Source organism: Pogona vitticeps, chromosome 1 (assembly GCF_051106095.1).
Source record: "Pogona vitticeps strain Pit_001003342236 chromosome 1, PviZW2.1, whole genome shotgun sequence".
NCBI lineage: Eukaryota > Metazoa > Chordata > Lepidosauria > Squamata > Agamidae > Pogona > Pogona vitticeps.
In genome coordinates this window covers 300,396,738-300,410,817 of record NC_135783.1, presented here as the reverse complement: position 1 = coordinate 300,410,817, position 14,080 = coordinate 300,396,738, and the positions used below count along the sequence as shown (strand labels likewise).

Sequence of the window (14,080 nt, the reverse complement as noted above, 5' to 3'; positions counted from 1 at the left end):
AAATATTCAAGTGATGATGGGAGGGAAAGTCTGTCTAAAGAGCCAGGTCTTAAGTTGGCTCTTTAAAACACCCAGCAAGGGAGGCAGACAGATCTCTGGTGGCAGACAAAGGCAAGGGGCCAATGCCGAGAGGGCCCGGTTTCTTGTTCTTTCCTTCCTGGCCTCGCTCGGCGTTAGGCCCCTCAACCGCCCTTCCTTTGAAATCAATGCAGAAACGAACGGGCGCCAATGCAAGGCAGCCAGAGTGGGGAAAATATGCTGATTTTTTCTCATCCCACTGAGAAGTCTGGCCGCCACATTCTCCACCATTTGAAGCTTCTGCATCAATCTCAAAGGTAGCCCCACGTAGAGCATATTATAATACAGTGGTGCCTCGCTTAGCAAGCGCTCTGTTTAGCGACGAAATCGCTTTGCGATGAACTTTTTGTGATCACTTTGCGATGTTCCCTATGGGGGAATTTCGCTTTGTGATGATCGGTTCCCTGCTTCAGGAACCAATCATCGAAAAGCGACCATTTTCTCACAGCTGATCGGCGGTTTCAAAATGGCCACCAGGTAAATAAAATGTTTTCTGGGACAGATTCCTCCCTTAAAAGGCACCGAAAAGGGCTGCGCTATGGAGGATTTTCGCTGAACTGTGAGTTTTAAGCCCCTAGGAACGCATTAATCAGGTTTTAATGCGTTTCTATGGGCTTTTTAATATCGCATCGCGACGTTTTCGTTCAACAGTGATTTTTGCGGAACGAATTAACATCGCAATGCGAGGCACCACTGTAGTCTGATCTTGAGACTACAAGCGCATGGACCAGAGGGCAGAGGGCCCCAACATCAAGATAGGGACACAGCTGGGCAATCCACCACAGATGGAAATAGGCAGAGCGGACCACTGATGCCACCTGGGTTTCCATGGTGAGTGTCGGATCCAGATGGACCTCCAAGCTGCGAACCTCACTCTTTGTAGTGCGAGTCACTCCCCCAAAGGAGAGGGAGTTTCCCAACCCACCAATGGAGGGGCCGCCAACCCTCAGGACCTCTGTCTTGTCCGGGTTCAGCCGGACAATATGTATTTGTCATTTTTATGTGTGTATTTGGAAGCCGCCTAGAGTGGTCACAAGACCAGATAGGCGGGATATAAATAAAATAAATAAATAAATAAATCTATTCTCTCATTTTCTGTGTCGTTTAAACAGGTGTGTGACAGAAATGTAGAAGATATGACTTTCTCTAGCATAAAAATTCTGTGTCAGGAGTCCTGGGCCTCTTGAGTTTCTGTTTATCATGCAGGAATATTTACATTTCAGACAAAATGTAAAACAAACTTATGCACATAGAAACAAGCCCCACGGAATTCAGCTGCAATTCAACATGAGCTCATTTTTATTAAGGGTTACCCATCACTAAGAATAACTCTAACAAAGGTACTCAAACCACACTGACAGATTGAAATTTAATCTTGAATTGTATCCAAGTCAGGAACAGGCCTTCCAACCCTGCAGTCTCAGTGTTATTTTTGTTTAAGCTGATGCTATATTTATTTTTAGTAATGATTACATCTTTCTGCCCATTTGTTATTTAAAAAAGCAATTGCACCAAAAATGATAAAGACATTATTAATCATCGTCATGTGCCATCATGTCAGTTCTGACCTATGGCAACTCTTTTTTTCAGGATTTTCCAGGCAGAAAATACTCAGAAGTGATTTACCATTCCCTTCTTCTGGGGGTGCCCTGGGACTGTGCAGCTTGGCCAAGGCCACCCAGGTTAGCTCTATTCACAGGAGGCACAGTGGAGGATGTGGAGCCCATCCTTGGGCTCCACAGCCAGATACCTAAACCACTGAACTATCCAGCCCACTCGTCCCTGCATGTCTTAGAGAGCTCCTTTTAAAATGAAATGTGGTAAAATGGGGATGCTGCAGACCACCAGAGAGAGATGAGTGTACAGTAAAAGACAGGACAATCACACACACCAGTCAGACAACTCCTGATGGACGGAAACACAAGAGCCCACACCCATTTCACTGACATTTTTTACACATCCGAACATTTTTAAAGCAATTTATTTTCTTTCAAATGGAATGAAAATGGTCAGTAATATGCACAAGTTTCTATATACAGTAATACTTGTATATATTGTACATACCCTCCTTGCCCGATGGCCTGAATCAATGCCTGAGCCCTAAAGAAAGAACAAGACGTAGTTTTAGAAATAGCTATTTAACACTTTTGTATATACTCCCCTACTAAGGTTTGGGTTTTTTGATTATATTACTGGGATTTCTGTCTGGCTCTCAGGATTTTTGTACCATAGGAATAAAAAGCAAACATGTGGTGGTGTCTCTCCACACACACACACCTCCAAAAGGAGCCTGAGATAAAAAGACAAGGATTGTTGACTTGTCAAAATGACCTCAACACATTCTACCTACATTTGAAACTGTCCACAAGGTGCTGCTAAAGTAACTCAAGCTCTTGGAAGGTTTCTTACCTCAGGTGAGCTTGAGATTGCTCCCATAGTGGCATCTGATGCATGTAATCCAGGTGGCTGGAGTAGCGCACAAGTGATGCAGTTCTCTACCGACAATGCCTCCTGAATGAAGTAGGCAAGCAGGTGTCTAAAAAGATGAATCATGACTCCACCCCTCTGAATTCCAAGCCATATAACTCGTTCCTTCTTTTCCTCCATCTGTTGAAACTAACCATCTGAGTTAATTGCAGCTAGGAATTTACGTTGACGATGTTGTGACTTATAAGGCTAGGTCCTGGATCACTTTGATGGGGCAACTCGATCAAACAAGAGCATCCATTCAGCTTTTCTTTCTGTGCACTGAGTTCTCAAACTGCACAGGACTGTTCTGTGGGTTAAGTGGACCAGAGAGCAGAGGGACCGATGGAATGATTGGATCTGCGAATTCCTGGAAGGTGAAGGAACTTGGGGTGGAAGACCCCACTGTGGGAATCCATGGCAAGGTTAGCAGCAGTGTTGCCAATTAGTGGACATCTATCTTCAAACGTTTTCAAACGAACATGTTGAAATGAAAGGCAAGTAGAAAACTAGTAGCTGCTTTACGTTTAGGTTGGGAAGCCAGGAACATTTAACATAATGATAATGTATCAGTACAAACGCACAGGTAGGCATCCTTCAGTCTCAAGAGGCTATGATAACATGCCGGGAATAGAGGTCTTGGAACAGCATCTAGTATAGCTGAGAAGGCCAATTGAAGAGTGACAATCCCTTCCACACTGAAGACAAATATAATCTGTTCCCTGTCCAGCTCCCTGATTTTGCTGGTTTCGGGACTGCCTCTTTGTCTCGGCCTGCTGGACACATGTCTCTTCAAATTGGGAGAGGCCGTGATGCACCGCCTGCCTCCAGGCTGAACGCTCAGATGTCAAGGTTTCCCATCTGTTGAGATCTATTCCTAAGGCCTTCAGATCCCACTTGCAGATATCCTAGTATCACAGCTGTAGTCTCCCTCTGGGGCTATTTCCCTGCACTAATTCTCCATACAGGAGATCTTTTGGAATCCGACCGTCAGCCATTCTCACGACATGCCCAAGCCAACATAGACATATGTCTACAAAAGGAAAGGTTCATAGACAAAAGGCTGAATAGTAGACATGGTCTAGAGAGGCGGGGTATAAATAAATAAATAAATAAATAAATAAATAAATAAATAAATAAATAAATAAATAAATAAATAAATAAATAAATAGTTACAATCTGGGACCTCAAATCCCATTGCTTTCAGGGGCAACATTAGTTGTTTTAAACTAATGGGGATTTATAAGGGGGTCTGAATTCAGAATGGAGAAGAATTTTGCTCGATTCAACAGTAAAGTTTTGCACCTCTAGAGGCTTGCGAGAAGAATGTGTACATTTGTCAGGCTGGTGATATATTTTGAAGGAACGATGCATGCACAGAATTATATAGACATTTTAACAGCTAGCCTGCACAGAATTAAAATATTATGCAGGGATATCCTTTAGTGACTTCAATCCTGATCTGTAAATTACACCACATAAGGTGAATGATGGCATTAGCTGCAACAATTTTTTGGAAGTAAAAGATTTCCAATTCCCCAAATCACTCTGAAAGTCCCAAGGCTCCTGTAGAATTCCTTTCATTGCTGGGAAGCAATTGTGGGCCGTGGGGCAAGGAAGGAAATCTTCAACTGCCACTGTTGGAATGATGTTACTGGCAGCTATGATTCTTAGTAATTAAACATTTTATCCCTGTCTCATGGCCCCAAACACCTTCCTGATGATAAAAGGGATTTTACAGGAGCCTCAGGACTTTCAAGGGAAAACTGGATGTGTTTTATTTCCAAAAAAATTGCCATGCCTGGTGATGTCATTAATGATAATAAATACTGATGCACTGTCAAGCCAATTCTGACTTACAGCAACCCTTTTCAGGGTGTCCTAGGTAAAGAGTACTCATAAGTGGTTTACTGTTCTCTTCTTCTGAGGTCATCCTGAGCCTTTGCAGCTTGCCCAAGGCTGCCTCTTCTGGGATGTACAGTGGGGAACTGAACTCTCAATCCACTGAGCTATCCAGCTGCCACCCTTAATGAAGATACCATTAGACTTAGGCAATGTAATTTCTGGAACAGGATTTCAGTGAATAGGAGAAATGCATCGATTAGGTGAAATGCACAAATAAAAGCACACATTAGGAAAGAACCTCCCAAAATGTATATGAATTACAGGGACAGGGGGAGAAGTCTCTCACCTCAATATAACAAGGAAGGAAAGAAAATTTGGACAGGATTTAGATAAATATAACCAAACCAAGTCTGATAGATTTTTCACATCCTCTAGTCTGGCATTCTGTATATATTTCTGTCACACAAGCTTCCAAAATGGTAGCATGTTAGTTGTAACCACTGAGACAGATTTCTGGCACCTTAAAGGCTAGTACATGTGGTACTGTGGCACAAATTTTAATGGATCAGAGTTTAATTCATCAAACATGTGAAGCAATCAGCGGATGCATCCAGTAAAATGAGCATGCAAAAGTGTGCCCTTGAAAAGGGCTTCTCTTTACCATGTCACTTTAATGCAAATTGCTGCTAGGAACTCGTTGACACTGCAACAAACATGACTGTCACTATGCCACACAAAATCCACCACAGCAACTTCCTCTCAGCCTGTTTAGAGAATTGGATTGAAAGCATTTAGGCTTAAGGTACTCAGAAGTAGAAACTTATGTCAAAAAGGCAAATTTCTATAGCAATATGAACTCTTGTTTTCATATTTTATTTTAGTGTTTTGTTTCATATTTTGTTTTAATGTTTTGCAATAGGCTCAGCTTTGAAATAACTGGTCTTTATAATGAATGAGTGAACATTTTAAAATGCATTCCTCAAAGATCCTCAGCTAATCTCTGTCCACCTAAATGAATCAGATTCTATTAATTTCACACACACTGGCTGGCTTGCAGTGACCCAGTGTCACCTGATTGGGCACATGTCACAGCCACACTTTCTGGAAACACTGCAGGGCTGTGATAGGGCCATTTTGAGGAAACCCATTGCTATGTGAGTTCATGACTAATGGCCGGGAGAGAGGACAACAGCACTTCCATGATGACAGAACAAAACTGAAGCTGTTTACAAGAGTTAAAGAGAACTTCAGTATCTAAAACCTATGAGAGAACTTATAATGGTTCTGAAAAATTAGAGGAAATCCCTTTTGCCCTTTCTCTCTGTCTTTCTTTCTGTCTGTAGTTTGTTGCTGTTGTTGTTGTTGTTTGCTTGCTTGCTTATTTGTTTGCTTTCTGTATAGTATCAATGTTACTATATTTTGATCTTCTTAAAAAGGGTCATGGTAGAAGTTGTTTTTTCTCTTTGTGAATATGAAAAATGAACATCACCAAACCAATTTTGAAAGACTAAATGTTTTGAAAAGTGGATGAACGTCTATCCCAGACTCTTTCTACACCCCGTTTGAAGGAACTTTTTTTCAGGAGACAAATTCCCCAACCAGTTTGCCCTCCCTCACAAAAGATTTAACAGCTTCAGAATTCTCAAGACATGTACTTGAACACTTTGCTTCAAGTTCCTATGAGCACAACAGAAAAAGTTATTCAAAGCCAACTTTTGAGATTTATGCAGGAGATTTTCTTTGTCTCGTGTACTGAAGTATACATTAATAGCAGCACAATCCTACATATGCTCCGTTAGAAGTACCCTTGTAGCTCAGTGGGGCTTGCTTCTAGGTGAATGGTTATAACGTTGCTAATTTCATTAACTCACACTCTTTTTCACTCTTTACTTTTTCTTAAACCTTGAATGGCTCCATCTATCTATTTATATATTACCTAGCATAATTTAGACCTTCAAATTTCAGCATCTACAACACAGTTAACAGTGACAATTGCTTCAGAACAGGTACAACCAGCTAAACAGTGTTCCTAATCTAAGAAAAAAAAAACATACATTGCTAAATAAATTGCTGAGAACTATCTCAGCCCCATGGCATTCAGCAAATTTGTCTCTCTTTTTTCCTCCCCATCTCTTCCACAGCCTCTAACCAAACCTGTTCATTCTCCAAATATATGCATACTAAACACACTCAACTAGGAAACAGTTCACCGCAATTATAATAACTCAGATACTTAAACAACTGAGCTATCCAGCCAGCTACTTCTTTTTAGAAAGTTCCCAGGAGCAGTTTGAAATAATTAAAGTGGAACATCCAATCTCTTTTTAATGTTCTCTTTCCTGTGCAGGATTCACATGGAAGGACAAGAGAAATGTCAAATTGTGCACAGTTGTTACTGCACAGCTCTCCTGTGCAGAATTCACAAGGACATGAAGCAGTACAGAATTTGGCAATTTGCTGCACAGAACAATGGGCAAAAAATGGAGGGGTAGGAATTAATAAATCAAAGGGGACATGAAACAGGAGTCATCCATCCTATACTTCTGCATCTGAATGTGTTCTACCCACATGTAGAACTTTAGATATGTCCTTTCTCTTTGGGGGGGAGTGGGGGGGCGTGTTACAGTTATCTAATCTGTGAAGGCCATCTTGAATCTTCTGAAGCATTAGCTATCCCTCCCATTTTGGTATCATCTGCAGAGTTGATGAGCATCTCCTATATTCCTTCACTGAAGTGTTTTGTAAAGATGTTGAACAAACACAGGTCCAGACATTACATGTCACTTCTCTCCAGGAGAATGAGAAAACATTGTCGATTATTCTTTGGGTGTAGTCTGTCCACCAATTACAAACCAATCGAACAGTAGCATGATCTTGCCTACATTTTACTTGTGCAAAAGACTATGAAAGAGAACCTTGCTGAAATCTTTACAAAAATCAAGATATGTGTACTGTATCTACAACAGTCTCTTGATCTACCAAGGTTGTAACTATGAACAAAAGATATATGATAACATGGCTTGATTTTGAGAAATGCATGCTACTATAACACCTGTGGACTAGTTGGTTCAGCCCAGTAAGTGGACAATCTCAGAAAGGGGCTGTGGTTTCGAAGGTCCAGCTTCAGAAAGCAAAGGAGAGAGAGAGAGATGGGGAGGACAGGGGATGCTATTCCTATGGAGGATGATATAGGCCTTTTTCACCTTGGTTTTGGTTATTTATTTTCAAAAAAGCAAAAAAAAGCATGCTGCTTATATACCGCCCCATAGCGCTTCAAGCACTCTCTGGGCGGTTTACAAGTTAACTATGCAGGGTACACATTGCCCCCCCCCAGCAAGCTGGGTACTCATTTTACCGACCTCGGAAGGATAGAAGGCTGAGTCAACCTTGAGCCGGCTACCTGGAATTGAACCCCAGGTCGTGAGCACAGTTTTGGCTGCAATACAGCGTTTTAACCACTGCGCCACGAGGCTCTTGTTTGTTTGTCACCTTTCTCCCCATAGGGGACCCAAAGTGGCTCAAGACAATCAAAACTATACAATGGTTACAGTTTTAAAAACAGCATTTAAAACATAGTAAAAAAATTAATATATGTCAATTTTCAAATCAAGGTTAAAAACAATTTTGAAAACATTTTAAAAAGTTTTTAAAACTAAATTCAATCAATACAGCATTCCTGAGATTCCCACTTGTTGCTTATATGTAATAAAAAATAATAACAATAATAGAAATGCAACATGTTGTGCAGGAGGGGCACTGGAAGGGGAAATCCATATGGTGATATGATGTATTTGCATCTGAACATGTAGTTCATGCTAAAGATTATACACCCGGCTGCTTGCTTTCTAATGTGCATCTCCTGCCTTGGATGATAAAGATATCTGGTGAATGGAACTCAATTTTGTAGCATCCAGTTTTAGCTTGCTTCTACTGCTATTAATGTTATTTTCCTATTTTACGTTTTTGTTTCTGCAATACTAATCTAACAAACTCAGAGAGTGATACACTAGCTCATAGGAATTGCAACATTCTTTGCTGAAGTGTTTACAGGCTAATTATTGAATGAGCTACGGCTGAAAAGCTGACTGATCAGTTGTCGTTTTGGTTCCCTCTTTTCCATGAGAGGGAGAATATACATCTGCCTCCAGTCTGTAAGGACATTGCTTGTTCTCCAGAACGTTAGAGAAACTCGTTTCAGTTCATCTTTAAAGATCAATTTACTGTTCAAAATCACTATGCCTTAACTATAAAGGGTTACAAAATACTGCAAGGAATAGGCAGTAATATCGATAAAATACACTCTATTTTCTTTAACTTAAACATAAAATCATGAAAAAGTTGCACTTTTAAAGAACATGGTGCTTTAAACATCTCCCTATTCTAATGTTCATGGAGTATTTGTTCCTCCCCAAAATTGGCAAGATTTTCAGCAACTTTAAGAGGACCTTTCAAAAATCTTAATGATGGAAAGGAATTTGATCAGTCTTCACAGTCTCAACAAAAGTAAAGTTTGCATGCCTTCTACATTACACAGGAAGGAAAAACACTTCAAGAATTTGCTCATCTGTAAGGTTTTATTATGCATTTCAAAGAACTAAAAAGAATACACTCTACAAATTTAAAATGTGTACAATGGAAGAAATGCATGAAAACACACTTTAGACAATGGCCAAAAGGCACCATATACATAAATACACACAGAAATATCTGATTGAAATAAATGCAAATGAAATTCTTCTAATTCTTGCTGAAAGGATAACATCTCAATTTCTGCAGTAATTTTAATTACTCTTTCTTTTTTAAATGATAATTTGTACCTCCAGTTCACAGACGGTTTGCAACCCAATGATGAGAAGAAAGATGAGAAGAAAGTGCACATGGAATTCAGAGAAGCACAACAGGACTAAGATTGATCCACTTCCCTCCAAAGCTAAAGATGAATGTACTTTTTATCCCTGTAATAAAGGCACTTTGGCCACCAAGTGGTGCTGCAGTAACATGGCATGATATAACATCAATCCAGACAGCGCATTGCAAAGCTGGAATGCTGCTAGGCTACTCTGCTATCAGTTGAAAATTATTTTATTGTGAAATTTTACTTCCAAGCTTTGCTCAAAGGACACTCCAGTTTTCAAGTGCTATTTCTCCCCACCTCTCCAGAACTGGACAGGAAGACCTGTTCCAAAAACATTGGTCCATGGTTAGCATTGGAGAAAAGCTATCTACCTGGTCACTCTTCTGCCATCTGCTGGTGACTATGGATGGGACCTGAACACAAAGCTCACAATGTTTCGAAATAGAAGGAACTAAAATTCTTCTTAAAATGGAACTCCTTTTACCAGGAGTTCCAAGCACTTCAATTGCTTCTGTTTGGGAAAATATTAGCATGAGAACTGAACATAGTACCGGTGCTGGTGGCTTCTAGAAACAGATTATTATAAGTGGCAACGCTCTTTCTCTCCCTCGCTTGCTCTATCCCGAGAAGAGATTTTTAATGGGAACAGACTTCACTGCTTTTACAAAGGCAAGGGAATCTGTGCGCCCCTCCCCCTAAAAAAGAAATAAGTTTTGCCCAAACTCCACCTTAAAAAGCAGCTGCAAGTGCCGCTGCCTCTCAGCTTTGCAGAGCAGCAAATCAGGTAAGGAAAGGACCTTTTCCGTTCAGACAATCCATCGTGTGTACACAACAATATCACATCCGTTGATTGTGTAATGCTTGATGATGATGATGATGATGAAGGAGGAGGAGGAGGAGGAGGAGGAGTTCATTTTTATACCACTCTGGGCAGTTTACAACATGTAGAACCAACAGGCTTAAAAATAATGGACAATCAACTGGGGTCAGTATGAAAAGCCTCCCTAAAGAGCCATGCCTTTAGTTGCCTCCTAAATATCCACAGGCAAAGCTGCTCTGGAAGCTGATTATTATGTGAATGTGCTTTGCTAAGATTATAAAAAAAAAGATCAACTAACAAAAGTATAGATTTTGAGGATTACAAACCACTGTGACATAGAATCAGAGTGCTGGACCAGGTTTGGAGAGATACCGCTTCTAGTCTCCACGGATTCAAGAAGCTCAAGAGATGACCTTGGATCAGTCTTTCTTTCTCAGCCTTATCTATTTAATTGGGTTCTTGTCAGAAGAAAACGGGAGGAATGAGGAACAGACCTCACTGTAGGAAAGGCTGAGTATGAATGAAAAAAGGGAGTGATAAATAAGGGCCCCTGCCATTACATCTGCCCCATATGACATGGGTGCATTTGTGCTGCAATGAAATTCTGTCTGCCAGCCTTTTCTCAGTCATTAAACAATTCAAGATGTATAATTGTTTTGGGGCCATATAGCTTTTGTTGCTTTAGGTTACATAGTCCTTAAGACTGAATCACATATGAACATTCATAAGAAAACAACAGTTTGTAGTATGGAACACCACATTCACTTCTTCAGAAGGCATGAAGAACCTGACTACAGGCAATGAACTACAGCTGAATATGTGGTTTCCCACCATTTAAACAAGTGTTGCATTTGCAGTGATGCAAGGTGGACCAGAAAGCTCAATTCCGAGATGACTGTTTTATAAAGGTGTATCATTACTCACTCAATGCTGCCATCCTCAAGTTATGAAGATGCATTTTTGTATTAAGCCATAGCTATAGAAGCTAGAGCTTCTTGCTGCTAGATGACTTCAGTTGCTCAGCAAGTTGGATCCATACTTTTGCAAAGTCTCCACAGCATGGGGCTTAGACCTAGGAAGACCAGGTTCCAATTTCATCTTTAAATTCTCAGTTGTATCTTGAGCCACTGATTCCCAAGCTATGGATTTCTTAGTGAGGTGTATGCAACAATGATGTGATAGCATTCTTTGCCCATTTGAGGTATAAAAAGGACAACAGTAATAGCTTCCCATATTGGTGGTACTGGTAGCTGTCAGATGGAGAAAAATTGGGAAATACATAACATGAAAAGGACTAAGATGAGTAGGAAGACTCTTTCTTTTGCTCCTTCTTTCGTTCAACTGCTGTACGCAAAGCCTGAAGAATCAAATGTTTATTATTGACGATATTGTAATTTGTCAAGTTCACTAGTTTATTGAAATTTGCCTCAGAGTATTGAATTATCCCAGTAGCATATGGAGAAAAAACAGTGCTGCAAACATCAACGTGGCCTTCCTCCATTTCATCAGGGCTGCGTTCTACACCTGCAGAAATCAAGGGCAGGAGAAGAATAGAGTCACCTTCTGGCTCAGTCTTGGTCTGCTGCTCTCATTAGTGCACAGAAAATAGAGATGGGCAGCTGGGGATGGTGGGATACGACATGTCTGAAAATTATGATGCTGGAGAAAATTATTTGCCCTAAAACATGGCACCTCACTTCCTCACCCCTAGGGAAAGCGTCATCCATGCACCATCAACAATACTGGCTCCTATTTTCTGTGACTGATCTACAAATTGATGGTAGGGCCATTTTAAGAACTGATCCCTGCAACCTAAATAGCTGGCCAGGAGAGGAAGATTTGTGACAGTGGGTGGAAGATGAAGAGGTTTCAGTCAAATGTTTCTCCAGTGCTATACAAGCTGTAATTGCAAGTGGTCAGATGATTCCTGGCACTTCACAGAGCAATGATTCCCAAACTTAGAGCTCCTAATATTCCTAGACTACAGCTTCTAGAGACCCTGAGATATACCGTACAGTATATTATTGGCTCTGCTAGTTATGGCTTCTGGATTTTGCAGTTCAGTCATGTTTATAGGGCCAGAGCTAGGGCTAACTAGTATAAATCTAATCTACAAAGATGTACATGTATGGACATTAACCCTATGCAGAGGCCATATCAAAACTAGTGTTTTTTTTAATTTAAGTAAAAATCCAGTTAAAATTACTTTTAAAACATTATTTTTGTAGGATTAGATTAGATTTTTTTAAAATTTTCTATTTCCCAGGAAAAAAATATTTAATATTAGCATGTAACATCTCCAGGCTCCACTTTGATCTTATCAAAGATCAAAGATTATTGTACAAAATTTGTAGTTTCATTATGCAGAAAACTTTACCAGACTGTTAATTTAACAGATGGAAAAAGTCTGGAAAGGTGTGTTGAAGCCAGCAGTCAGGGGTTCAATGCCCCATTGTGCTTCCTTGACAAAGTATAGACTCAATGATCCATAGCTCTACAGTTGTAAGATGATGATAATTAAACAATAGTATTTTTCAATCTATGTTCATCTTGAATTTAAGAAATATAATGGCTTGGTTCAGATAATTGTATGGTTTATGAATTTGCAAATCAGTGCTAAGTCAAGCATCTTTCCCTTAACCCTTCTTTTCCTTCTTTCCTATTGCATGCCAATTTTAGTGCAAAGTTCTACAATCCATGAATCGATTCTCAGGCTTAATATTGACTTTATATTGTCAATATTATTATTAACTATTTGTGGTGGCTTGACTGACATTAAATCCACATTCCTAGGCTAGCTGTACTGGGAAACTCTGGCTTAATACTGGATAAGAACTTAAATGATAATAAACTTCTTCATAGGTAGTCCCTCACACCACATAACAAGTACTGTATACATTTTTCAGACCAAACTAATCAATTGGCTTCTCAAAGCAGCACATTCCAAAGCCTGGGAATAACCACTGAGAAAGCCGTCTCTTGTGTCCAAAACTTGGTGGAACTGAGAGAAAGGCCTTCCCAGAATATCTTAAATGCTGAGAAGGCTCATAAAAGGTGACACAATCCTTCAGATAGCCAAGGAAGGGACCGGGAGGCTAACACAGCAAGCTTTGGTTCCAGGATCCAGAGAAGATGGAATCCAGATGATCTGGAGGAAAGCATCACACAGCTAGGATTCCTTTTCTGTATTCTTCTGACAAAAAGAGAGTGCACCATTTCAACTGACTGGTGGCTAATCATCATCATCATCACCACCTTAGAATTGCAGAGCTGGAAGGGACCCAATGGATCATCAAGGCCAACCCTTGTCAAGGATCTCTTTGGTAGCAGGAATTTTTGTTGCCAGAATAAAAGTGTGGATGTGCCTGTATTTTTCTTGCTGCGCCCCAATGCAAACCTCTTTTTTTTTAATGCCAACCAAACACTAAAACATCTTGAAGCCAGGAATGAAAACCAAGACACAAGAAGCCCAAGCAGATCCCAAATAACTTACCTGGTGCTTTGTATTTTTGGAAGGTATCACACACCAGTGGCATATATACCAATATAGGAGCCTTTGGAGTCTCTCCTTCATCAAAAACATAGCACTCCTTGAGATGCTCCCTGTCATTTTCAGTCAGCTGAACCTTAGGGAATGGAATGCCCTGTTCTGCATAGTATTTTACGGATAAGTCCAATGGCTAGAACATCAAACATGAGTCAAGTCAGAATACAAAGAGAAATCGAAACAGCTTTGACTGCACAAAAACTAGGAATTCAACGAGGTAAGTGGGCCTAGCATCTCTCATGCTTTGAAATGGGAGATGCTGCCTTGGCATAAGAAGAAGGGTAGACTAGATTTTCTGTGTCTATGATTCTGCAAGATGGTGTTCAGAAAAGAGGAACTAGTGACAATCTTGCAAGGTCTGCCTCTTTAGGAGGACCTCTCTTCTCTCTGATTCTCTCTCTCTTTCATAATTATGAACTTATTACAGTGGTGTCCCGCATAACGAATGATTCGTTTAACGAAGAATCCG

At 40.3% G+C, this 14,080-nt stretch overlaps 2 protein-coding genes across 3 annotated transcripts in view; both read right to left on the bottom strand.

Moving 5' to 3' along the window:
* Window positions 1-9,338, bottom strand: part of LOC110079006 (cytosolic phospholipase A2 epsilon) — a gene marked incomplete at its 5' end in the record, with an annotated part of 57,860 nt that extends 48,522 nt beyond the window's left edge. The window contains 2 exons of the mRNA XM_020793731.3: window positions 2,143-2,178; window positions 9,207-9,338. Coding sequence (XP_020649390.3) covers window positions 2,143-2,178; window positions 9,207-9,338 — 168 coding nt within the window. The remainder of the gene's footprint in view (window positions 1-2,142; window positions 2,179-9,206) is intronic.
* The window catches only part of LOC110078989 (cytosolic phospholipase A2 epsilon), a 35,171-nt gene continuing 30,035 nt past the window's right edge, over window positions 8,945-14,080 (bottom strand). For both annotated transcript variants that reach the window (XM_072986231.2, XM_078391324.1), the window contains 2 exons: window positions 13,558-13,744; window positions 8,945-11,588 (listed from right to left, as the gene is read on the bottom strand). In XM_072986231.2, the coding sequence (XP_072842332.2) occupies window positions 11,359-11,588; window positions 13,558-13,744 (417 nt within the window). In that variant the 3' untranslated portion in view covers window positions 8,945-11,358. The remainder of the gene's footprint in view (window positions 11,589-13,557; window positions 13,745-14,080) is intronic.